This window comes from Poecilia reticulata, linkage group LG1 (assembly GCF_000633615.1).
Source record: "Poecilia reticulata strain Guanapo linkage group LG1, Guppy_female_1.0+MT, whole genome shotgun sequence".
NCBI classification, from domain to species: Eukaryota; Metazoa; Chordata; class Actinopteri; order Cyprinodontiformes; family Poeciliidae; genus Poecilia; species Poecilia reticulata.
Window position 1 is genome coordinate 13,754,778 of NC_024331.1, and position 26,929 is coordinate 13,781,706.

Here is a 26,929-nt window from a genome sequence, read left to right on the forward strand (position 1 = left end):
GTGGAATCGTCCAGGTTAACCAAAGAATAAACTCGACACCCAAAAAAAAACCAAAAACAATTTGAAGTGAGCGAAATAAGTTGACATTTTAATAACATTATTGCAAAGGTTCCTGTACTTGCAGAGGGCAAACATGACGCGGTTCGTTCTTGAAAGATGCTCTTTATTGAAACATATTTACACGTGCTTTCAGCTTATTTTCTGCATATGTTTAATTTCTTTTTTTTTATTTTATTTTTAAACAGCAGAACTTTTATAAAGTCACTACACTTACAGGATGCCAAGTTATCCGAAGAAAGAAGTGATAGGAGATCGACAGTTTTCTTGACGCGAGTCACTAAAGTCCTAAATACACTCAAGCACACACGGTTTATTGGAGGCATTAAAAAGGGGCTTCATTCCTTTCCTGTTGTTTATCACAGAAATGCAAGGTTAAATTTGAAGGATGCAATTTGTTTCGAGAGTTTATGATCACAAGTGAGGTCGTACTGTCCGTTATGTCCAGGTTGTTGATGGCGTCTGTAGGTGACCCTGCAGAATGAGGAAGCATGACCAATGATTACAGTGGAGGCATTTACAAGCGTCGAACTGTGATTCGGAGTAAAGTTGAAGAATAAAAGTGACATCAGACTTCATGCCAGTCAGCGTTCTCCACCTGATTTTTTTTTCTTCCCCTCTGTGGAAACATAGAGGGGAGCAGGAGGGCCCCTACCTCACCAGCCCCGGTTGTCATTTCAGTCGATTCTCATCTTTGATCAGAAGCCAAACAGAGGTTTATCAGAAATCAGAGGTGTGCGTTACCTGATCTATGCCAGACTGTTGGGATTTTTTTTTTTTTATCCGAACAGTCAAGCAGACATCTGTCTGGTAAGGGCCGTGGAGACTTTTCTAAAACTTTGGGACCCCATTGAGAGCCGTTATCCACAAAAGGAGAAAACATGAAACAAGAAAACCTTGCACCACCAAAACCTCTCCAATGGCACCCATGATGGCCAAGACTATCGAGAAAAGATTTAAAAAAAAACTTTTAAAAGGTGTGTGCTGCTATATCTGACCTGATTCGGATTTGATTCAGGTGTGACAGATAAACCAGGGAAAGAACTAAAGCGCGCGCGATAAACACAACCCTATGACAAGGAGGTATAAAAGATGCCATGAGAAAACAACCTCCATTATCTCGTGAAAATTGTTGTTAGAAAATGAGATTTTTAACATCAAGGTGAGAGAAATAATTAATAATCTCCAGGTAAAGATATCTGAACGAATGTTTACGACTGTCTGACCTCAGGCGTTCGCAGAGAAAGTCTTTGCGCCTTTGGAAGCTCATCAAAATGACTGAAACCAAGTCTGACTTGGATCAACGGTTTGCAGCAGCATTTGAAGTGGTGATGGTGTTTTAAATCGGCATGAGATTAGTTATTTCTATACATTTTTATCCACAAAAGAATCCACTGCAACCCGACCTTTGAACATGAACCCAATTAATGGGTCAAATTTGCTCATCAGAGCAACTCAGACTCACAAACTGGGATGAATAATAATAGCTTACGAATGAGAACTGTTGTCCTAAATGACACAACGAGAGGCTTCGTGTTCATGTCAGAGAACCCCGCTAATTACTGACGCGGTGGATATTGTGCTTTTTAGGCCTTACTCGACCGGTCGGACGCATCCTCGCCTTAAAAGGAATGCGACGTATAGGAAGGACCTGACCTGACCTGCCTCTGCTTAAATACATCAACCACACGGCTATCGGACTCTATTTACAGCTCTGCTTAGTTCATGTACAGTCCCGGTGGATATGCGCTCCCGCTGTGAAACACCCCGCGCCTTGAGCGCTGATCAGGGATCAGTTCCCACGCGCCCGCAGCTGGGAAATGGACCCGATTCCTGAACGTGCTCAAGGGCGAGTGCTGCTGTCTGTGGTTCTCTGAGAAACAGGAAGTGACTGGGGTCATGTGACATGAGAGTAGCGACCGTCGATAAGGAGGTCGGCTACATTACAGCACACTGGGCGACTCCGCAGCAGTCCTTGATTATGGCCGCCCCCGACTTGGTGACGAAGGGTTTGTTGGGAGGCGGCTCTGGGATCTGTCGCTTGGGCTTTTGGGGATCTGGAATGAAATTAAAGGACAGAGATTTTTTTTTTTTTTTGTGCGGCTATAGTTTCTGTCTCTGAGGGTGAGTTTTGAAACTCTTGACTCACTCGGCGTGGCTTTGAGTTTCTGCTCCAGAGGCCGGAGCTTCAGCCGGAGGAACTCGGCCATCTCCTTGTCCTCCTCCTTCTCCCTGAGGAACGATCACATCTCTAATGCAGCTCAATAAACATCAGCAGTTATCCGACCAATCAGAACCCGTATTCTGCACGGTTTATTAAAGCTTTGGCCTTGTCGACTAAATCAATTAGTCTGAAAGACAAAAACCAAACTCGTTTAGTTTCACAGTTTTTTTTTTTCCAGAGGTGGGTTGAGCGAGAGCAGCATCACTTCAAAACAACATTTTTTCTGAATGAAGTCACTCGTTTGAGTGACTGAATGACTGAATAAAATCTTACAAAGTCTTTTTGGTCTAGTTTCTAGGGCAAATGAGACAAAACTAACATTTGAGTAAGACAAGTGGTTCTTTTAGGTCAATAGTTCCTAACTATTAGTCAATAGTTTATTGATGGAAAACTAGTTATTTCACTTCTGACAAGGCGAATAATATTCAGACTCGTCCATCTCATTCGCTGTGTGTGCATGTGTGTGTGTGTGTGCATGTGTGTGTGTCAGTATGAAACGCTCGGGCACAGCTGCACTAAGAGACAAAATCCCGGATATTAACTCTGCCCGTCATGCAGGTGGTACCTTAATCTCTCCACCTCGGCGTCGTCCACCAGGAAATCCCTTTTCTGCACCAGTTTATGAATCTTTAGGATCAGCTCCTCCTCCTGCTGCTTGTGTTTCTTGTTCTTTTCTTTCTCTTTTGGCAAATTACAAAAAAAGGGGGGGAAAAGTATTAAAAACAGTGCAGATCACAAAGACACAATTTCCTAAATCCCAACATCACAAATAGATCCAGAACTCTCTCTTTGCTATTCATGGCAAATAAAGCACTAACTTCATTATAGAAATACCAGAGAGCTTGATTTCTCTTTAGAGAGTATTGTCTGACCTTCACGCATCAGTGCAAAAACCAGAGCTGTGTACTGTATCATATGAACATGCATGTGTGCATGCTTGCAGCTGAATAGGCAGGTTGTCTCGGGATGGGGGGGTCGAGAAGGGAAATAAAACGAGCCATCTGCACCCCTCGGCTCTTTGTCCTGTCTGGGAGTGAAAGTGGGACATTGCAGCTGCAGTGACTGCCCCCATGAGGGCAGAACAACCTGAAGGGGGCAGAACTCGGGGAGGAGGGGCGGCGCTCGTCGTCCTGAGCTGGAATAACTGGAGAGGCCCTCCAGTTGCTCCATCCGCCGCTGAAATACTGCAACATTTATTTTTTGTTTCACTTTCATGGCTATCGGCAGAGTTGTCAATAAGTGGGACACCTGGGACTTTGCTTCAGTCAAAATCTTTCAGCTGGAGAGTGAAGTTATCCCTGCCTCAGTTAAAAAAGACAAATTCATCACAAGGCTGGTTGCACATCAGACGTGACCCGCTCTTTACTTTGCAGGTAAATCTGAAACGCAGCTCTCGCTCAGAGAGACGGCCGCAGAAATCTTTTCGGGAGAACAGAGTCATGGCAACCGTGGCAGAAATAAAGCTGCTCTGGTTTTGTGTACTTGAGGCTCAGATTGGGATCAGATCCTGCAGCAGAGAGAGAGAGAGCGCTGTGCGTTGTGTCAGGCCATCTGCCTGAGTGACTGGGATGATAATGATCAACAGAACATGAGCAGATCCACTGAGAAGTGGGTCCAAAAGAAGAAACGGAGGGGCGTGGGGGGAGGGGGGGGGATGTTGATCTCTGTGTTGGTTTTAATGAGCTGGGACATTCAGGAAGCAAACATTTTCTTACTCGGCGTCAACAAGCGAAGCAATTAGGTCCATTTTCTGCAGGATGTTTCAGTGTGAGGAAAGCTCACGCTGATATGATGCTAATGAAATGTTTTAGACTTTACTCATCAAGAAACACAAGAAAGTAAAGACTAAATAAGCCAAGGAGATGTTCTTATTTTCCACCGATAAATAAACACAAACATCCCATCACGACAGCAGCAGATGTCTACAGGTTGTCAGGTGATCCCCTTACTTTCTCTCCCAGCTTTAAAATAAAATTGTCATGTGCGTCCTTGAACATGACACCGCCACCTCCTCTCCACCTCACACACACACACAGACATATAATGAAACAAGATGTACATTCTCTATCAGGCTCCTGCTGTTGTCAGGTTTCATCTCTACTCGCTGCTTCGTGTTACTATGGGAGACGCTGCTGACGTCAGGGAAGAACTTTACCACGCTCAGGATGCGCATCACACGGCTGTAGAGTTATGCCCCCATTAGAGTTTTTACTGTCGTTACTATTATGTTCAATTACGTGAATTTTATCTAGAAACTGTCTGGCTGCTTCTGATGTAGGCGCTCCGATACATTTTTATCAGCAGAAAAAAAAAAAAAAAACGTGTCAAACTCAAGGCCCTCGTCAGAAGTTCATATGTGGCCCCTAGAAATAAACCATTGTTTAATATAACAATTGTGTGCCTAATTATTATTTTATCAATCAAAACAAAGCAATTTTTATCTGCATTCTGGAAAATTGGATCAAGGTGAAAATATATATGATGTGCATACACTCAGTCCTGTTTGTGTAAAATGGAAGCTTTTTCGTAGTTGTGCTCAGCAGAATATACACCATCGTACCTGGTACTGAAACAATCTGTCTCAGCTCCTGCTTTAGGCTCATGATGTCTTTGCAGAGCTGAATGTCATCCATCCTGAGATACAAAAAACAAAATAGAGAGAAACAGGACAATGAATCAATGGCCTCCATCAGATTAAAGGGCTTCTTATATTATTAGCTCAATTTATTTTTGGAAATCTGACTGAGCTGTCAGAGAGGCTTATTTTGTTTAGAGGGTGCTGGAAAAAAAAAAAAAAAGCAAAAGCAGGCAGAGGTACTGAAAGATGCGAAGGAGAAGGTTCGTCAGACAGGATTATGGTCCGCAAAAAATCCTGTCATAAAATAAATTATGTTTATAGGTTCAACAAAAAGCAAAAACGTCACATTTTAAATCAAGCAGCAAAGTTGCGTTCTGGATAAATTCCTCTCCAACGGGTCTTCCCAACAGTTTTTATTTTATGCTTCACAACTTCATTCCTCTACGGAAGCGCAAATCGACTGATGGAGGCTGGTTGTTTGCACTCTAAGGTTTAAACAGTCTGTCAGATGTTACCAAACCAGGCTTGAGTCAGCCTCAGGCATCTGTCACAGACCATAAACATGATGAAGAAAGATGCACCAACATAACTCATCTCTCTGAAGAACTCTTTACTGGTCCTCCGTCGGGCAAATTCCCGCCTGAATCCCTCCCGTCTCTGACATCATCCACAGATCTGTTTCACTCCACGACAGATCAGGCCTATGACTCATCCGCACCCTCCCTCCTCCTCCTCTTCTTCGTCTTCTTACTGTCACTCTGCTTAACACCTCCCTCCTTCCCTCCCTTCTTTCCCTGCGCTTCCTCACTTGTGTTGCTTTGCGTTTCACCCTCTAAATGCTATCCGTGGATCCCGGCCACTTCCGTACGTTGACGTCCACACCGAGCCTGTGTGACGTCTTGCCACTGCAGACTGAGAGGTTAGCAGATGCAGCAGACCTGACGAAGCCTGGAGGTACGAACATCGTCAACTAAGCTCTCCAACTGTGTCGCCACCATCATTTGACACCTTAACCGTCCAGCTGCAGGTGTTAGGCAGCGCACCGAGTCACAAAAGAAGCCATCCAAATTGGAGAGAGAGAGAGAGAGAAAAAAAGAAATAACCAGACTGTTTTACTTATTTAACATTTATCTGTTAATCCTGTTTAGTGCCACAGGGAGGCTGGAGTTTACCTCTGGTGATAGGTGGGGTATCTTACGCCCAAATGGGTCTCCATATTAGAAGAATATTCAAATCTACTTTTCCTTGGTGTTTGATTTGAACATCATAAATTAGCTTTAAGAGATTACAGCGCATGTCATTTTAAATTCAAAGACATAACAGGAGTTTATGAAACTGGAGCAGGAAGGCCACACAGCCCAATCATTCATCATGATTTAGTTTTGATCTATATAGTTTAGCACAAATAAATGTGATATTGGCTGCAGGTAAAGAGACTGTTACTACACCGTGTGTGAACTTTGCCTGTCTCATCATTTCCACACTCTTTAAAATGAATTCAGCCTCATTTAAATTCCCTTTTAACTTACTTATTGCCATCACTGCATCCTGGATTTGGGGTGAGATTTATGTTTTGCCTTTTAAATTGTTATGTACAGTCAGATACAGACATAGATAAAGCCCCAGAAACAGAGTTGAAGCTGCATTGGATGAAGAGTCAGAGGTCTTCATAACTCCACAGCCATCAAATTGGAATAAATTCTGGTGGTGTTTCTATTATTTTTTGACATAAGAGTAACATTGGGAAACAAAAAGGTAGAAATCTTGTATACACTAAAGATGCCTGTTTTTGTAGTTTCACCCTTGCTGCCCTCATCTTCAACCAGATCGTCACACTTTTCCCCTGACAATTATTATTTTTGGAAGCTGTCATCTTCAGCACTGCTCAACTCCTGACTCCTCTCCTCTATGGTATCACGAGGAAAGATAGTATGTGGATATTCTGAAGCAACATCTCAAGACATGAGCTTTAAGAGCTCATGTCTTGCCAGGAAGTCAAAGCTTGGACAGCAGACATTGACCCAGCAGCTCATACAGTTTCGGAGGGACGATCGGTTGAAATTCCAGCAAACTACTGAAAGCAGGAGGGAAAATGTTTGATCCCGGCCATACAGCATTAAAGCCAATTCTACCTAAATACTAAAAAAAAAAAAAAAAAAAAAAATTTCTGGCATTGAATAAAGTTTAAAAAAATCTCCAGAAATTGTTTCGTCCCTCTTATTATTTTGACAGTTAGCAATTCAAAGCTAACCAACCTAAAGCAGATAAACGTTTACTCTGCTTTTAATGTTGGACAACACTGAATCTGATTTCAACTGTCTTTGTGCTAAAAAAAAAAAAAAAAAAAAAAAAAAAAAAAAGTTAGAAGAAGAAGCTCAGACTGTGTAAGGAAACAGTTTTAGACTCCCTCCGGAAAACTGATCTCTAATCCGTGAAGCTGCGGGTTGATGAGGAGCCAGCAGCTTCATCACAGTGACTCATTCGTCTGCTGGCGGTGTTATGCTGCTCAGCCTGCTGAATAATCAATGGACGCTCTCAAACGCCCAGTAGTTCACAGAGTGCCTGAACTAGTAAAGCAGCATCTGAAATCCTCCCAAAAGTCTCACTGCGACAAGATGAAGCTCATCAGCCCTGCCGATCGACCGCCCGCAGGAAGCGTGATGCCACTTCACCGACTAGCTCTCTCGTCACATTCCGCTTTGCATCGGTGTGAAACGGGCACGGAGTCACACTCACATGAAGCGCAGCTCCGACTCCCTGCGCACCAGGACCTCCCGCAGGCGCTGGATGCGAGCCATCTCCACCTCGATCTCCTCCGGAGACATGGTGCTCTCCGCCATGGACACGTCGGAGTGACCTGAGAGAGGAAAACAGAGCCCCAGTGTGACGGGAAGGAAAAAGAAACGTTGTAATTACAGAGAGCGCTCACTCCACGCTGCAGAGTAAAAGCTCCAGCTGATTCTGATTGACTGCAAACCTCAGAGTGTTTTCACTTTTTGGCAGCTTTGCCATGATGACATCAGGCGATGTTGCCCTTTTCGTGTGACAAGTGTCTTCACACAGCCCCGGGAGGAGTGAGATTTCCGGAGAGAGCAGCAGGACGTTTTTATTTTTTTTTGAAGAGTTTTAATCGCTTACTTCGAGTCAGACTGAATCATCTTCCCGAGGTGACGGTTGTTGTTGTTGCTGTTGTTGCAGAAGGGGAGGAAACCCCCCACCTCTGCGCGAGCATCGATTTTACACAACATATCATGGCAATTATGTGCACAAACTGCAGCCTCTGATGACGATCTTTGCAAACCACTTAATCCGCTGATCAATTTACTGCTGAAAACGCTCCAGGATCTGCAGGGCGCTGACCTTTCCAGCACACCAACGGGAGCACGGATCTCGTCTTGTTACATTCGACCTACAGAGGCTTTGTCATGTTGAAAACCACACTGGGGTTTTATATAACGACGTTAAAACACAAAATAATTCAGAATTTTGAAGAAGAACAAATATTATACATGGTTTAATTTTTCCCCCCCCCCACATAAAAGTATTTTAAAAATTGAGGTCATTGTATGAATCTCATAGCTTTAATACCCCTAAATTAAATTCAGTGCAGCTAATGGTCTCCAGATGTTGCCTCATTAGATGCCCATCTGGCTTTAAATTAATCTCATTAATCCAGATGTTATGTGAAGGCCTTGGAGGTTTGCGACAAAACAAAGTAAAAAAACAAAAAAAAGCAACATGAAAACCAAGAAACACAACAGAAAGGTCAGGAATAAGGTGGTGGGAACATTTTGAGTCAGAGTTATGTAAGTCATCATCACAATTAATAATCCCACGTCTAACAGAGCGGGAAAGGAAAGCATTGATCACAGAATGTTGACAGAACTACTGTATTCTGCATGTATGGCATAAATCTAATTGTTATGAACAAGTAGAAGAAGAAAGCCTTCGTTCAAAAGGATCCATGCAAAGTCGTGTTTTTCTGCTTGTCACAAGTAGGTGGCATAACAAACTAACTGATGCGGAGAAGGTGTAATCATGAGACGAAACCAAAACTGAACTTTTTAGACTACATGCAAAAATCTACGTTTGGGAAAACCAGCACTGCACATGTTTGATGATGCACATGAACCTGGAGCTACAAAAGGGAAGGTTTGGGTCAAACCTTGTTTATATGTTAGAAGGGCCTAGTCAAAGACCTGAATAAAACTCAAAATCTGGTGCAATATTTGGAAATTAGCTTACAGCAATGCTCTCCATCCATCAGGCTGCCCTTTAGATATTTTGCGAAGAAAAACAGTCAAACTTTTCAGACCCAAGACATGTAAAGCTGATAGAGAGCACTCTGCTAAATCCAGAGAATCCTATTTGTATCTGCAAAGTCACAGAGCAACAAACTGAGCCGAGTTAATGGTCCAAGTTATGGTCTGAGGACAGCGTTGAACTTAAGAGAATTTGTTGATTTTTCTCAGAAGCTGTGAAGCTGCTGTGATTCACACCAAGCCACTGGAAATCCAAAATCACTGTAAGAAACTGCGAACAGCAGCTACAAAGATACGAGTCAGAGGGGATTAGAAGAAACAGAAGTGAAATTACACATAGATGGACTCGATTTACTAAGTGACTTCAACTGGTTGTACTGGTTCTTATCAGAGTAAAAGGTGATAACTACAAATGCACGCCATATTTTTCAAATGTGCATTTACAAACAAATTGAAAACCACGCATCATTCTCCACTTGCACCACTTTGTGTTTATCTATTGCATAAAATCCTAATAAAATAAGCTAGCTAACATTTTTTTGGTTGTAGAGTGATAAAATGTGGAAAGCTTTAGGTTCTATCTATGAATATTTGTGAAAGACAGTACACAGCGTGCATGTTTGAAAATATGGAAATATTCTTTCATACATTATTATAAAGCTGCATTTTTCATTTTCACTGTAGCCTCTAAAGTTCAGAGATTAATGGTGCCTGAACCCAGGCTGGAAATAATCTGACAGCAGGCGCTGTTATCGAAGCAATAATCTACATAGTTATGAGGAAAGCCATGAATATTTCTTGATGTTTAAGTTGTTTCTGTTATTTCCGGAGTTTAGGGGATTGTAGCATGTAGAGAGGTGAATCTAGCCCACTTCTAAAGCACTAATCTTTTCAACAACAACAGCAAAACAATTTGTTTAGAAAAAAAAGAGACCCCAATCCGATTTGATGATTTCAAAGCAAGAGGGTCACAAGTTTTGTTTTGAACATTTTTCATGGATAAATCACCTTTGCAGAAGCCGTGCATCACATTAGATGTCTCAATATTCTATAGCTCTTGGGGGACCGCTGTTAGTCTGGAGGCAGCAGCTTTGTACGCTTATGCCTTGAGCCGGCTGTACCTTCCTGTGGCTTAAGCCTTTAACAGAGTTCCCTTGATCACGTAGCCCTTACTTTCATCCATGCTGCAGTGAAACCCACTCACAGAGAAATGCACTGATAAACAACAACCCCCTTCACATATATAGTAACTGAGTAAACAACTCAAGTTCCCTGCTTTTCCTGAGTCAACAGCGATGATGAATCCACGGTTTATACTGTAGCAGTGGAAGACCAGCTGGCCGGGCGCTGCAGTCCGTTTCTGTGGGGTTCTGCAAGTAGATGGAGCTGACTCACCACATAAATGTCCGCGCAGGACCACTCGGTTTCTTTTCTGTCTGCTTGCGATTTCAAATGATCTAATGTGCCTGTAGATAATAAACACTAATGGTCTGCATCACAGAGCTGCAGCATGAAACAAGCTAAGGTGTTGTTGTCCCTCATCTTCCTTCTTCTTCCGCCATAAATAGAGGCCAGGTGTCTAAAGACATATAGAACAAGTTGCAGTAAACCGATATTTTACCATTAAAGGTGCTATGTGACACCCACAACTTCTTCTATGAACAAAATATTAAAACCACAGGACAATTAATTTAAGTTTTCTTTTAGCCTCCAGCAGTTAACAGACTACCACCCATTGTTTTATGAGCAAAGTTGTCTAATTCCACGTATAATTATTCAGGTTTATTTAACCCTATTTAAATAAAAGGGCGTGCTCCTCATCAAACTGCCTGGAAACTCTGTAGCACACCTCACTGAACTAAACAACAAATAAATGTCAGCGCATGTCACCCGATGCAGACGCCCCTGACATATCCTGCAGCCACGCTGAATGCTCTGCTGCTGCCGGACCGGCCCTCCCCACACTTAGACAAGAGAACCAGGTGAGCACCAAATACAAACCATATAGATATACATTTATATTTTGGGGATAATGACATGCAAACACAGCAACTAAGTCAAGACACAAACAACAGCCACTGAATTGTAAGTGGCTTGGTGAGTATTCAGAACCAGCAGGGATCCATAAAGTAAAATAACAGATGATATGTGAGCCGTGTCATTGATTTTTATTTTTTATTTTATTACATTATTATTATTATTATTTTTTTACAGGTTCAGATGTCAGAATGGGAGAAAATAATTGAGACATCTAATGTGATGTAAGCAAACTTTAAAAAAAAAATTAAATTGATTATAAATAAAATATAAAAGTTTTCTATTAACCTCTAACAGTTAAGGTTCAGCAAGTGATTAGAATTTTCACAAAAACAAATGTAATTTACAATCATCTTGAAGATTGCAACCATATATGTTGAATCAAAGCAATAACCCTGCATAATGACGCTTTTTAAATTATTATTATTATACGTCAATCAGTTACCGTAAGTCCTTGTTAGTCTACTCAGTCTGAGTCATCAACCCCATGCAAACTCCTCCTCGGCTTTCAGTTACCAGTGTTTAGTTTTTTAACCGTAACTGACACGTTCATGCATCCTGCACACGGTAATGTTCGCTGTAAGATTTAGTGCTGTGTTTGTTATAGTGCAATTATAATCTAAGGTTGTAGGGATACATATATTGACTCAAACTCATCCGCAGCCTCTTATTACCCACCGTGGTCATGTCAGTAAGTAAAAGGCCTTAATAGCACTAAAGCAACGTCAGGCTGTCGATACATCAAAACCCTTTTGTGAGTCACACATTAACCACTTCAGCGCCGACCGAAATCAAACCTGCAACACGAGGCTGGTCTGTATCAGAAAGAGCTCTGCGTTTAAAACATCAGTGCACCCGGATGCATGTTGCCCACCTTTGTCCGTCGTCCACGCCGTTTCCGACACGGCGCCGTAGCTCCGGAGCGCTCGCTCGGTGTCCGAGAAAGACTTCTTCATCTCCATGCTGGAGTGGACGGAGAGTAGAGGGGGTGGGGGGAGGGGGGGAATCCGAGAAGCGAGTGAGAACCTAAAGGGACGATCTGCAGCTTCTCCTCCCTGTTTGGGTTCTTCCAGATGAGTCAGTGTTCACCCGGCGACAAGCGACCAGCGACCCGAGAAGCTGAGAGCATCTTCAGCCGAGTCTTCAAATCCTGCTGGATAGAGGGGGATGCTGGGAGCATGCGCAGTGCGGGCGGAGATGTGGGGCGCTAGAAGACGCGAACGAACTCTAGGATGCTGATGGTGATGATGTTAAAAATAAAACAGCAGGCTTAGACACACACGCGCGCGCGCGCACGCACACACACGCGCGCGCGCGCGTAGTGAAACACATTCGGATTATTAGATATATGCATTGCAGAAGGCAGGGTCTGACCTTTTCTTTTGAGAAAAATATATTTATATACATATATATGGTCCAACTTTATATATAGGCCTCAAAATATAATGATATGATCCAATCAGTTTTGGATAGTAACTTGTGCTGCTGCAATATGTATTAATAATTTCTTGTTGCTTTGTGTTCAAATGCTTAGGATGATCATTTCCTGAATGACTTAGGCTGGGCTAATGTATTATTTATAAATAATTTAATTCAGACTGTAATCCATTTAGGTATAAACTTTGCAAGTGTAACATATCTCTATAGAAACCCAATGAAAAACACACAGAGTCAAAATAAAGTTTATTTTTATTAACTCCATAGTATTATCTTTCATAATTAGTGCAACAAATGCAAGACGACATCAATCAATTTTAAATATTCAAGAGCACCAATCTGTTCTCACACCCAAAAAAAGTCAGAAATCTCGGACTGTGCAAACCAAAATATTAAATTAGCTGCTAAAATGACCCAGCAGGAACAAAGGGAATATTCAATTACATTTCATATCCAGTGTTGCAAAATCTCCATACAAATATTTACTTAAGAAAATACTGGGATAAAAAAAAAATCACATCGTATTACACAAATAATAAATCCATAATTCCAAGGACACAGCTTAAACATAAATAGGACAAACAGCTGTAGCATTACATTTATTCTCAAACAATCTCCCAAGTTATGCTCTTATATTGATATGAAATTCTTTTAACTCAGTTGTGTGAGCTATATGAAATGTTACAAGCAGACAAAACTGCATACTCACATCTTCTCTGCACTATTAAAAACAGAAGTGAACATTTTTCTGTCATCCACATAGAAATAGGAACTGAAATCAAGTCTGTCACAACAGAAAATAAAATTAGGATATAAAGTACTGTCTCTTTAAAACAAAGGTAGGAACACATGTTAACATTTGATGGCTGACGATTGCATTGAAGACATAAAATGGCAGAAAAGAGAAGAAAAGAATATTGCATTCATGTGAAGAGGAAGAAGAAGAAGAAGAAGAGCTGAGCAGTATATAGCCATTCAAGTAAACTTCTTAAATCAGATGAAAAAGAATCTCAGATTGCCTCAGTAGAAAGTTATTAGCTGTAGTGTTTCGATCTTTGCTTGAGCTGGTAAGAGTAGAAAGCAATAAAAACAGACTTCCCTTGTTTAAGTAGCACCTGCTGAAGCATAAAGCATGACAAATAAAAATAAAGTAGACAGCCTTTCTCTGCTCGTCTTTGACATTCACTCTCTTGGCACGATTCAAGACATGGCAAGCTTTGACATAATAAATCAGATTTTTGACTGTAAAATGGCAGCATGTGCCTGGAAAAAACACAATTCTGCCATTTGAAGACTTCACTGCATAAAAACCATGAGGAGGTTTGTGCGGATGCTTCGGAAAATGTTAGTCACAAAAAACAGCAAAAATAAATACAAATTGTAAGGAAAAGCCAACAAGGAGCAAATGCTGACACAACTGCTTGTCAAACCTGCTAATATTTACCATCTGCTTTTCTTGGACCAGAAGATCCTGATATGAACCAGAGCAGAAATGTGGAGTACGGTCAGAAAAATGAAACCACAACAAATATCAAAGTCAAGAGAAATATGAAAAAAAAAAAAAAGTAAGCCCCTACCGCTGTGCATATTAAACTGTGTTTCCCAGAGACGTTAATGAACACCCTCTGAAATTCTGCCTCAGCTGCAAGCCTCATTCCCAGACATGTTAGCAGAATGTGGTAAAAACCGCCACAGCCCAACCTTTTCTTGGAATGTGCTGCTACTCCGAAATACAGGAACTATAAATTACTGGAAGGGAAATTAAATTGATGCGATTGACGTTCATTTTGAAATTTCCCGACATTTCTTTTTTGAATTTTAAACATAAAAACAGATTTCCTAACTGACCCTGTTGACGTACCGCAGTGCGAACTGAAACCCAAACAGATCACAGAAGCAAAGTGGATAAACACTGGCTGTAATCTGTTTTGTTTTAAGATGTTACAAGTTTTGATCAAATTAATTAGATCCCACTCTGCGCTGCGGAAATGATGTCTTGTTGCACATCGGATTTTATCATTAAAAACAGAAGACATGCTAATTAATATTTCAGTCTTTTTCAGACTGCTTAAGCTAAGCACTGGGCGGAAAAACAACACAACAACCGGTGCTAACCTGATTAAATAATGCTGACAGGTCACCGTTACGCACAGTAAGATTAGATCATATTTTTTTGACCTGCTGTATTTCTGTTACTGTGCATATGAACACATTAACAAGCTGGTGGAGGTTTGCAGCATCAGGGAGACCTCGGTAGACGGGTCTGGCAGTGTTTCTGGAAACAATGAGACAGTAGAAACAGGACTGACATGCTGTCCTTCTGGACCTGACGAATCCAGTTTGTGTCCTCCATTATCCCCTCCTGACAAAACAACCTCCCTCCTATCCTCCTGTTATGCAGGCCTGGATGCTGCCGTTTCCTCCACCTTTTGCTTCGGGTCCGTTTCGTCGTTGGCAGGTTCGGCTGCCTCGTCTTTCGGGGGGAACATCCATGCCAGGGCAGCTCCAGCTGTGCCGTCCCCAGTTTGACGAGAGAAGCAGAGGAAGGTGGCCCAGACGAAAGCGCAGCAGCCGGTGAAGGTGGTCCGCACGTACAGAGGCACCAGGGCGAAGTTCAGAAACTTGGAGAAACAGACACCTCTTAATATACGAAAGGCGCAGTTGCTGTGATTAAAACTCAATAGACGAGAAGTCACAGAAAGGACCAGCTGTAAGTAGCATACAGTAGAGCTGATGGTTTCAGCAAACAAGGCTTTAGTCTGCATACACATACACATTTTCATTTTGATCATTTATTCCGACTTTAATTTAGTGTCAACATCCAGTAGATAGCTTGTAAATTCTAAGTAATGAGTGTGAATCTAACATTTTTAATAGCTCTACATATTTTATATTTCTAAAGTCCTCGCACTTGTTTTTATTTTAGAAAAACTGTTTTACCATAACTGTTACAAAATGCTTGGGAACAAGTTTATTCTGAGGCTCTTTGTCCGCCTGGTGTTAATCTGCTTCTTGGGTAATCTGCTAAGAAGCAGGATGCGTTAAATACATGTGTGAAAGTGTCCAGCACACTTTCGGGTCCAATCACTCAGGCCACATTGATCCAGAGGATCCGTCTCCTGACCTGATACACTATCTTTACTACTTTAGTGCTCAACACTAAAGGGATAGCATAAGAACCTGACATGAAAAACCAAAATATAAAAAAAGTGATTTAGGATTTATGAAAAGCTTCTGGCTATGCTGAGAATATGAATATTTCTCAGGATCTGCGGCGACATGCCTTGTGTTCCTGTTGTCGTCAGCTGGTTTCTATTATGGATTTTTATCAATATTTGGACACCATTCTGGACAATAAGCGGACTTTTAAGGCTAACACTGATGCCATCTGTGTGAATGAAAAACCAGAGAATGAGAATGAATGGTTTTAATGCTGGAGTCAATAAAATGAATGTTTTTATTTTTCAACAGTTGATCGCTGAATTACAGATTTAATCGCAATCGTCTTCTCAGCGTCACTGTGTACATTATTAAAATCTCTATTGATTAAGCTGTCATATCTAAAAGGCAGCACATTATCACTTTGCTTGCTAGTAATATGACTGGCCACTTGGATGAACTTTTAATTTTCGCACAACTGACAGATTTCACAATGCAAAGGAAGAATGACGGGAAACTATGGAGAAGCAAAAAAAGGAGAATAGTGAGGAAAATTGAGTCTAATTACAACTCATATTGTTATTGGATAAATAGTATTGAAACATCATGTTTTCCTAATAGAGTGCAGACTTAAAATCACTACATACATCTGTATTCACATAAATATTATCCACTGCTGACAGCTGAGGTAGAAAGGTTACATGTTCATTTATAAATAGAGCAGGTAACTGAGACTCAGCCAGATTTGCAGACCAATGTTAGCCACCACCTTGCATTCTTGGATCAACAACGATGCATGTAAATAAAAGGGTAAATAGATTCTTTTTCTTGATGGATTTTGGAGTTCAGATTTTTATTTTTCCCCCTCCCACCAATACAAACAGTCGTGCAACAAGATGCTAATAATTACCTGCATGAACGGCCAAAACATCAGCCCAGTCTGAAAAAACAACAACCAAGAAACAGAAATCAGACATCACCTTACTAGCAAACAAAGAAACAAAACTACTTTAATTCACCTGCGGAGATTCTTACAATCAAAAAATTTATTCTAAGTGTTTTAATGTTCTAACAAGCAAAAACAAACAGTTTCTCTGGTTCTTTGGGTTTACACTTTGAAATTCTATACTTTTCTAACAGACCCAATAAAAAAATCACCAGCAAAGGTACAATTACAGGAAACCCAGTGACGTTTGGTTACTGAATCCTGTGAATCGTGTGTTGACCAGGAACTCTTTGACATGTGGAGTGGCTGTGGAATGAACAGCCAACCTTGTGTCTGAACCAGTCTTTCACCTCAGCTCCAAACGTTTCACAGCTGAATGTTCTGTTCATTCATACCGTGAAACCTCAGGAGTCCAAAATTATAAAGAAGGCAGGCTTTACCATGAGTTGCTTTATTGTTTTTTTTTTAAATTGTTTTACTTCACTGAAGGCCCACTTGTGGACATGCAGAGCAAATTAGCTAAATCTATTAATGTTCAGTATTTGTTTTAACACTTATCCCCCTGCAAATACACATTTAGAAAAGAAGAAAGAAAGAGGTGACCTAATAACGGACACAAACAGTAGCAGAAATCTGCTTTTTTCTCTCCACAGGATAATAATATTAAATTTCACTCCTTATCTTTGGTGGAAATAATCTGCAGGAAACAGAGTAAGTTTATGTTCTTGCTTTTATTTCCATCTTGGACAGAAAGACAAATCCATGCTTTTGAGAGCCGACCCACCTTATATGTGTTCAGGAATTTTTCCCTCCAATCTTCCAGGATGTCTTCTTTGCCCTCCAAAAAACTGACTCCTGGTTGGAGCAGAAGATACCGCACAAAAATGATTTACAGTGACCATGGAAGAGACCATTTTAAGCACTGCTAAAAAAAAACAATAAGTCACTGGTAAAAAAAAATAAAAATAATAAAAAACACTTCATAAAGAAACTTTTGTTATTTAAATAGAAGGAGCAATATTCCCATAAACTTTTTTTATTTTTTATTAACAACAGCAAATACATTGGTTTCCTGAAAAAAATGCAGATTTTTTTTGTCCTGGCTGGAATCACTAAAAACTTAGAGAACTTTTAATAAGTGGAATTAGTTGCACAAAATAATACATGTGGACACAAACAAGAACATGGAGCTGTAAAATTTCAGCTCAAGATATTGCCAGAAGGTGATGCAGCCCCAACTTAACAGAATCATCCCATGACGCTCCGTGGTAAGCGAATTGGATATTATTCACTGGCATGCCATCTCTAGTCTCTCAAAGGATTTTATGATTACAGATGGTACAAAAACAAGTCTGTAGTCATTTAGTTCAGTGAGAATGGGTTTCATAAGGAAACAATATGATTTTTTGAAAATCTTGGTGAAGACAGAAATAGTTGACATAATGGCGTCAAGGTCGGGTACTTTCCCAGTTCTCTGTTTCAAGACTGATCTTCAATGCAAGCTTGTTGCAAGAGGGAAAGCAGCTGAGGCAAGAGCAAATTCGTAAAAATAACTCAGTAGCAGTTTTAAGACCTCAGCCAATTGTTGGTTGTTAGGAAGGTGAGGTTGGCGGTTTGTAGTTGGTGATGATTTTCACACCAATGACTACTCTGAAAGTAGAGTCAGTGGCAGAGAACTGGTTCATCAGCTTCCTGGAATAGCTCTAATCTCCTTTCAGTCTGTATTTGGCCTGATTTTAAAGCTCTTTCTGTTTTGTGGTGTCATTGTTATGTGCTAGGTGGGAGCTGTCTGGGTTAGCAATAAGGTAAAAAAAAATTATTACTGCAATATATTTTGCTGTATTGAATGGTTTTGATAATTGTAAAGATACAACTTTGAATAGTAACTGTTTAAAATATGTACTAGAAAAAATACATTCAAATAACTTGTAAAACAATAATAACTAATGATACGTAACTCCCTTAATTTCCCCCTCTGCACTGCCGTTTTAGCAGTGTCTGTGTTATTGAATATTAAAGTCTGTCTTTATAATTCTTGACTTTTTCACTTTCTCAAACAATTATTGAAAGTATTTGTTGACCTTCAGTAACTGGTAAAGGACACAGATGTTCTAAAATAAATGCAACAGTTTAAGTAAAACCATCTCCATGTCCTCCCACTAACCTATGAACCCAGCATCAGCTGCAAGACTATTTCATTTTTTACTCTATTTCTAAAAATCTTTGTAAGTACCAGCAACAGTGGGCATAAAGACTATAAAACTATAAACTAATGCCAGAAATGGAAAGAAGCAAAACAAAACAAAAAGATCCCCAGATTGCATCTAAAACGTATAATAAAAGGGATAATTATGGTTCTCCAATCTTCAAAAGTTACTGAATGTGGCACATTCAGTTATGAAATTAATTAATTTCTAATTAGTCTTAGTCAGCGCTGAGACAGTTTGACCTGGCCTCTGTATGTCAAACTACACAGGACTATGAACCAGTGGGGCACGTGAGGGGATCACGATGTCCTACGTGTAAGTTACAAATCGACAGATATGTTTATACGTTAACAGCACAGAGTGTTTTCAGAGTGGTGATGCGTTCACTGACCCGTGTAGAAGACGCTGGTGGCCAGGGGCGCTGCCGTCGTCTGGTCCAAGAACAGCTTCTTCATCACCATCCCGGCGGAGTTTCCCGGAAACCTGCGCTCCAGTAAACGCATCCAGAAGAAATTGAAGTTCCCGTGGAAACTGAACGCCACCACAGCGACGTTGCGCGTATGTCTCCAGTCCATTTGGTCCCTAGCGGAGAACCACTGGTGGACCAAGTCTCCCCCGGCGAACAGGCAGCCGTACAGTGTGACATTTGTTACCCACGGAAAGCGGCGGACGTGCCTCAGAAACGCCTGGAGCATAATTCAGTCTGCACCCACCCTGTTGCCCAACATGAAGGAGAGCAAAAGACGTTGTTGTCCCGGGCTGGGAGTTAGCTAAATCATGATGTTAAACCATCGTTCATTTTTTTCTCTGGAGGACCGTTAAAATACACACACAGCTGTACGCTTCCTTTTAGGTATCAACAAATTAAATTTGTAAATCAAAACATTTTTTTTTGTGTTTTTCTCTGACAGTGAAGGTTATAAATCTGTAAAAATCCACAGTGTAGCGTACTTGCTTGTCAAACTCCTTCCAGTACAGAGAACGGGAGCGACAGTCCTCCACCGGCTGCGGTTGACTCCTTCTGCGTATTTTTCTTACGTAAAAAATACCTACGCAGAAAACTGAATGGGTGGAGTAGTACTAAGGGTACAGTCAGTCGGCTATGCTCGGTTGGGCTTAAAGTGCCATAATCCAGTAAATACTTCAACAGTAATATGAAAAATACACTTCTATAGTGTTTATTATTATAAATAGAAGTAAAAATATAAATATTTCAATTCAATCGCATAAAATGAGTTTCCATCATGAATTTTAATAGACCAGAGAAGAGCTAGGATCTATGAGCAGCAGGTTAAATACACCAAGAAATAAAATGGGTTTTTTTAACAGAGGAAACTCTGGATTGGAGTGTCTTCACTGTGCTTGAAGCAGCTTTCGAAGAAAACAACTTATCAGAAGGCCATGTATTCAGGTTTAAACTCATAGATTTTTATTCCACTATGTCATAATTCCTACCATCACTAGCAGATGATTTTGATGGACATAAACACATGCACTTTTAAAAAGAAACACATTCACAGAAAGTGTGACATGGTCAAGAGCGAAGGATAAATAAACATAAAAGACAACTCCAGTTTTGAAGGTACATTTCCACAGATAAAAAAAACATTCAACAAACTGACCACTTCCTCTCTTAAAAGTACAATTTGTGCACTTTAGAACAGTACAGATATTTGTTTTGAGTCTGTTAAATACAGAAAGGTTTTAAATCAGGGGTGTCAAACTCCAGTCCTCGAGGGCCGGTGTCCTCCAACTTTTAGAAGTGCCTCTGCTGCACCACACCTGAATAGAATAATTAGGTCATTAGCAAGGCTCTGGAGAACTGAGGAGGTAATTAAGCCATTTGATTCAGGTGTTTTGTACCTGTGGCACATCTAAAAACTGCAGGACAGCGGCCCTTCAGGACTGGAGTTTGACACCCCTGTTTTAAATGGAGGCTGCAAAGTGGCACCGTTGGTAGCACTGTTGCCTTACAGCAAGAAGGTGTTGGGTTCGATTCCTGGCCCAGGGTCTTTCTGCATGGAGTTTGCATGTTCTCCCTGTGCATGCGTGGGCTCTCTCCGGGTACTCCGGCTTCCTCCCACAGTAGAAAAACATGACTGTCAGGTTAATTGGTTTCTCTAAATTGCCCCTAGGTTTGTGTGTGCATGGTTGTTTGTCCTGTGTGTCTCTGTGATGCCCTGTGACAGACTAGCAACTTGTACAGGGCGTACCCCAGTTCTCACCCAGAACGTTCGCTGGAGATAGACACCAGCAAGCCTCCCGACCCCACTACTGACAAGGGCGTACAGAAAATGGATGGATGGTTTTAAATTGACTTTTTCATAAAAAAAACTTTAAATAACTCCCCGGCTGGCTTTCTGTAAAAGTGTTTATTAACTTTACTGTGTGGTACTGTTTGTGGTAATACTTTGGTTCTCTTCAGAAATGGCAGCAGAAAGAGTCAAACTCACACTGGGCCAATATAAACCAAAACTACCATTTCAACAAGTTAACCTCAAACAATGGACACGTCGGGAATATAGTATGGAAAAACATGTACTCACATGAAAAAAAGAAAACAAAAAAATATATAAACCTGTGAAACAACATAAACCCACCGACTAAACATGAACCATGAAAAGGTGGCACCAAGAAATATTAGCTGAGTATTCATCATCAGCAGATACAGAAGAAAATCAGTAAGGGCGCTTGTTTTTAGGAACCAATGTGAAAGGTGCCATTTATTACTCAGTGTAGGGCATTCATTAGAGCTGTGGTGAACCTGTCACCCCTGAAAAAGCTTCTTTACTTTGAAAGAAAATGAGTGTAAAGTGTCACCTTTTTTGGACTGCAGTGTGAAACTGGCCAACACTAAGGCAAAGTTAAACCGCAAACTGGTACAGTTATGAAATCATGTACAGCAATCCAGTGGACCTATGGATACAACTTGTTACCATATGAGCCTGGAGAGGTAATGTGCTGCACCTTGCAAAAGAAGCTTCCATTAATTTAGACAGACAGACCAACATAAAGTAGCTCATAACTATAATGTTGAAATGTTGAAGGAAAATGAAAATATCCCATTCTCCTTAACTGATAAAAACCTCAAAAGTGTGGTAAACATATGTATACAGGCCCCAATACGCTGATACCCCCAAATAAAATACAGAGCAAGCAAATATATTCACAAGTCACATAGTCATCAATACATTCCTCCCAGGGCTGGGCGATGACTAGATTTTATCGATTAATCTAAATTTGGGTTTTTGAAGATTTCATTTTTGGGCAAAATTAAATCTTCAACAATTTATTCCTTGGATTTCTACAGTCAAGAGTGATGTCAGCACACCCAAGGCCGGCCATCTTGCTTGACAGGTTTTACAGCTTCTGTTTATGTGTACGAGGTTATACTCTGGTATAAGTTTTAGAGATAAGACGATACCTCATCTTTTGACACATCAGCATCAACTGGACTTTGAAACAATTGTGCAAACGACTGTCTATTCTGAAGAAAGAACTACGTGGTAACTCTGTAGAAGTTTATATTTCATAAAAACAACTTCTTATTGCAAATTTAAGGCATTCTTCTAGTAAAATTGTGACTTTATTCTTAATAAGCTATTGAAAAATTGTGTCTCCTGGCCCTAATGCACCCTTATACAACTCACAAAAACAATGACAAAAGCCACTTTTTGAAAAATATTTTCTCTTTTTCTTTTTAGAAAAGAAAGCAAGAAAAAAAAGCAATATCGGATCTGTAATGAAAAAATCTGAGATTTAATTTTGAACTCATATCGCCCAGCCCTAATTCCTTGCATGAGTAAATTTAAATCGGTTTAAATCGAGCTGCTCTGTGAAGGCCTCAGAGGTTTGCTGGTGAACGTTAGTGAACAAACAGCATCATGAAAACCAGGGCCCCCACAAAACAGGTCAGGTGTGTAAAAGCTTAAATCATAACTGTTAACTGGGCAACACATTAGCATTCATCTAAACCAGACATACCAAACGTAAGTCTTCAGGGACTGGTATCCTGCAAGTTCTAGGTCTGGTTCAGTTAACTCCTCCTGAACCTTAGGAGAGTTAATTTAACTATTTACTCAAGCTGTGTTGGCTTAGATAATACGCACATAATGTGCGTTGACTCGTTCAATGGTTTAGATCGACGCATATTTGCGTGTTTAAAATATTCTCACCCTAATCTAAAAGAGTCTGTAGACTTGAAAAGTGATTTTCACGAAAACTCTCCGTCCAATCTGCAAAATGCAAATACAAAACTGGCTTTACTCAGAGGAGCCGAACAGAAATGATCCATGTGGTTTGAATACATTTGCAAAGCGCTGGTCAGGGACTGGACCCTTGATAAAATACTCTGATTGAAAAGGGGTCACAGTGTTTCCATTGGAAAAACAGAAAAAATTACATTTGAAGGTTCGGTTGTGATTTGTTATGACTGGACAAGCCTCTCCCAGTTGCCGCTCTCCGTCCGGTGGTAGAGGTGCGGCTGACCTCCCAGGAACAGGCTGTCAGAGTTTGGATGCGACAAAAGGAACTGGATGGTGGACTTAATATGCTGGACAAAGTGCGGCGGTTCAGCAAACGGAGACGTGGACAGGTACTACAAAAAAAGACAAAAGATATATATATATTTATATAACTCACTTTACTGTTTATTCTCACAGTGTCGTTCTGGTCACCTTCAGAGGTTCAATACTTCCCAGGTATTACGTTACCTTTAAAATAGTGGCATCACTTTGTGACAACCAGAAGGCAATTTCCAAATCAGGACTCCACTGGCAAGGTCCAACTCTAACAAGTCCATGTCTTGAGTCATAAATGTCAGTCATCTGTAAAGAAGAGATATTTCATTAAAAAAAACAAGGTGTAGTCTAGCTTCAGTCCCTTATGCATGCAAATTTACATCATAAGGACAATAACATTTACAGCTAGAGATAGTATTAAACAATAAACTGAAAGAAATAATAATAAAAGTGTTAGGCATTTTAAACTATTTATGCCCTAAGATCTTTGGGGGTTTTTTGGGGTTTTTTTTGTGCCTGTTTTACAAACTAACATCTGAAAGTTGTAGAGCATTCTGCCCACCTGCCCATACACTGCAAGCACATATTTCAATGGTGCTACAAATAGAAATACAAATCTTTTGGGGTATGTCTCGACCAGCCATAGACATTTAGACACATTGACTTTTTGCTCATTCTTCTTTGCAGAACAGCTCAAGCTCAGTCAAACTGGATTGAAATTGCCTTTGAATGTTCAAATTCAAGTGTTGCCATTCTCAACTTGACTTTAGAGCTGAGGCTTTGACTGGACCAGACGGGACTTGTTTTTTTTTTTTACCTCTCCTCCAGTGAAGGTCCGTGCCGACCGCAGCATCTCTGCAGGTCCTTTATGAGGAAATGAGGCAGGGAACACTTCCCCTGTTTTAACATTGACACCTACACAGACTCAAAGTTATTGCCAATAACATACGACATATATGCATATTACTTGTTTCTTTGCCGCACATGCCCACTCACCTATTCCGTATACTATCGGTTTATGAATTCCCTTGTCAACTACGTTGTTCATCTCTACAACAGAAAGAATTGTGATTGAGAAATCAGTATGTCCAACTACAGTATTTCCAAATGACGTAAAATGTATAAAAACCTGTGATGCAACATGTCTCCAGGTGAACGTGTTCCTTCTGTTTCTGGAACACTGCTATAAAGTAAAAGCAGCTCATGTCAAGTTGGCGTTTTAGAGATTATGTCCACGAGCCACACACCATGGAGAACTTTATGAACCTACCCAGGATGTTAAGGCTGAGTTTATGAGATCTTTTGTCATCGTCATCAAACCCTCCAACCAGATGCAGCTCAAATCTAGACGATAGCAGAAAGTGAAGCAAATGTTAATGGGAAATTATGGACTTTGAACTTGTACTTGTGAAAGTATGACGTGCCTGCCCTCATTACAGCCGTCACTCAGTGATGTGACGGCTTTCATAATGAGCTGGACCTCAGTCCTGGTGCTGGAGCCATCGAGGTGAGACAGACAAACGGCTCCGCTACCTGCCAAGTAATGAAACATTTTAGAATCCTTTAGTTGGAGGCAGATGTAACGCACAGCAGGAATCTGGTAGAAGTAAACAGTACCGGTGTGTCGCAGCACGACCAAGTGGCAGGTGGTAGCATCATCTGATCCAAGGATCGAAACGCAGTCTGTGAAAGATTTGACCGGAACGGATGAAACTGACCAGAGTTCAAATTGTAAAGTCACACCAACAAAAGCACTGATCTTACAACGCATGGAGAGAGAGAGAAAAAAGAGGTAGGTGTGATGAGGTAGATGAGGTATCTCCATCGAATGACGGAGAAATTATGAACAAATGCCCATAACTTAAACATTTTTTTTACACTTTAAAACCATAAACTTTAATGTATTTTATTTGGATGTTGTATGTTAGACTAGCACAAAGTAACTCATAATTATGGAGTGGCTGGCAAATAATGAATAGTTATCAAAATTATTTATTAAAAAGTGCAGACTCTTTTCAGATCTGAAAAGTATGCCATGCATTTTTTATTCAGCCCCTTATACCCGTGAGCCCCTAAATAAAACCCTGCGCAACCAGAATTAACATAAGTAGTAAATAGAATCCAGCTGTTTGTAATCTAATCTCGGCATAAATGTAACTAGTCTGTGTGACAGAGTTTCTTTTGTCAGTAATACATGGATGTCAACTCAGAAATCAGAAGAGTATTCAGGTTCTTAAATGTGTGACTGTGATTTGTTGTGATTTGTCATCGTGAACAGCAGGTGTACTCACTGTCTGCTGGAGTTGTCGCTGCAAACTCTCTCTGCTGAACATACAGGAGGTGCTTTTGATCTACATCTACACGTGGCTTGGAGCGAAATGCTTTTGCATTTTCCTGCAAAACAAAATTAAACTGTTGTTTTTTCCCCCTGGATTTATCTCCAAAATAAATACAAACCAAAAGTCAGTCTAGTGACAGCAAGCACTGATTTAGCACTGATTTATTTCTATGACTCAGGAAAACATTCTGTAAGAGAAAAAAAGTATTTTCTTGAAATGCTATGTGTGTCCTACTTATAAGCTTTTGTTCATATTTCATCATGGTCATTTCTCAAAATGTTATAATTACTTTGCATTAGCAATTTTACAACTCTAAAAATTTAGGTACAAGTTCTGTACCTAAATGTATTTATGTAAATTTATGTACCAACTTATGTTATTTATCCACACTGCCGTTTCCGGAGTTCTCGAATCCCTCTTAACTATTTTTAAAAGTATATATGCAGTCAGTATCTTTTTATTTCAGAAATTGTTTGAATCTGCAAAATAAACAGACACATGAAACATGGAAAGCAACGCACACAAAGTGTGTAAATGTATACGTGTACATCATTATTACACATTTATATCCCTTTACTGTTTTTTTTCCTACTTCCATTTTTTAACCTACAGAATTATACTTACCTTCCCTATCTTCCCATGCTGATTGAAATATGCAGCACTTCCTTGTGTTTCAGAGAAGTAATCATTATAATCACTTTATAACAGACACAGTAGGTCCATATAAAAAATGGCCGGGTGCAATTAATGTTCTATTTTTTGTTTAGACGTGAAACAGATGCCGTGATTACAATTGTCTTAAGGTGAAAGAACAGTTGTAATGTGGGACATAAATGCCAAAAGTAACACTATCACATACAATCAGACACTTGCAGGAAACAAACCTGTAAATGTGGATATTTGTCGAATAATTCCGCTGTTGATCTGAAGCAATCTAATTCTCTGTTCTGAAAAAACAAAGGCATGTCCTTCAACCTGATCCGTTTCCAAACCAGTTCGGTATTATGCTACAAGAACACCAGTAACTTCGGTATCAATATTGGTTCACTATAAAACAGAACTTCCTGAAATGACCGCAGTCTTTTTCGTTTTAAACAGTGTTTCTTTTAAAACGAAGTCTGGCATAGTCGCCACCTACTGACCCCTTATGGTTTTGCTACGCG

At 40.4% G+C, this 26,929-nt stretch overlaps 3 protein-coding genes across 4 annotated transcripts; all 3 read right to left on the bottom strand.

The window, feature by feature from the left end:
• Positions 1-67: 67 nt before the first annotated feature.
• bmerb1 (bMERB domain containing 1) lies at positions 68-12,374 on the bottom strand. The gene is made up of 6 exons (XM_008409063.2): positions 12,033-12,374; positions 7,596-7,716; positions 4,842-4,915; positions 2,847-2,961; positions 2,207-2,289; positions 68-2,114 (listed from the first exon to the last, which is right to left on the bottom strand). The coding sequence occupies exons 1-6, from the start codon at positions 12,118-12,120 to the stop codon at positions 1,996-1,998; spliced, it is 600 nt and encodes a 199-aa protein (XP_008407285.1). The 5' UTR covers positions 12,121-12,374; the 3' UTR covers positions 68-1,995.
• A 455-nt stretch (positions 12,375-12,829) lies between these two features.
• LOC103464698 (mpv17-like protein) lies at positions 12,830-19,926 on the bottom strand. 2 transcript variants are annotated; one of them, XM_017305589.1, is made up of 5 exons: positions 19,859-19,926; positions 19,299-19,621; positions 17,485-17,555; positions 16,665-16,694; positions 12,830-15,216 (listed from the first exon to the last, which is right to left on the bottom strand). In XM_017305589.1, exons 2-5 carry the CDS (start codon positions 19,600-19,602, stop codon positions 14,989-14,991), a joined length of 633 nt encoding a protein of 210 aa, XP_017161078.1. In that variant the 5' UTR covers positions 19,603-19,621; positions 19,859-19,926; the 3' UTR covers positions 12,830-14,988. The 2 variants fall into 2 exon arrangements, with proteins under 2 accessions (XP_017161078.1, XP_008407199.1); XM_008408977.2 differs by having other exon boundaries at positions 19,299-19,917.
• A 1,096-nt stretch (positions 19,927-21,022) lies between these two features.
• On the bottom strand, positions 21,023-26,855 carry ntan1 (N-terminal asparagine amidase). The gene is made up of 10 exons (XM_008408947.2): positions 26,651-26,855; positions 25,719-25,821; positions 25,045-25,110; positions 24,852-24,960; positions 24,698-24,771; positions 24,557-24,610; positions 24,424-24,477; positions 24,245-24,342; positions 23,620-23,733; positions 21,023-23,504 (listed from the first exon to the last, which is right to left on the bottom strand). Exons 1-10 carry the CDS (start codon positions 26,729-26,731, stop codon positions 23,334-23,336), a joined length of 924 nt encoding a protein of 307 aa, XP_008407169.1. The 5' UTR covers positions 26,732-26,855; the 3' UTR covers positions 21,023-23,333.
• Between the last annotated feature and the right edge of the window lie 74 nt (positions 26,856-26,929).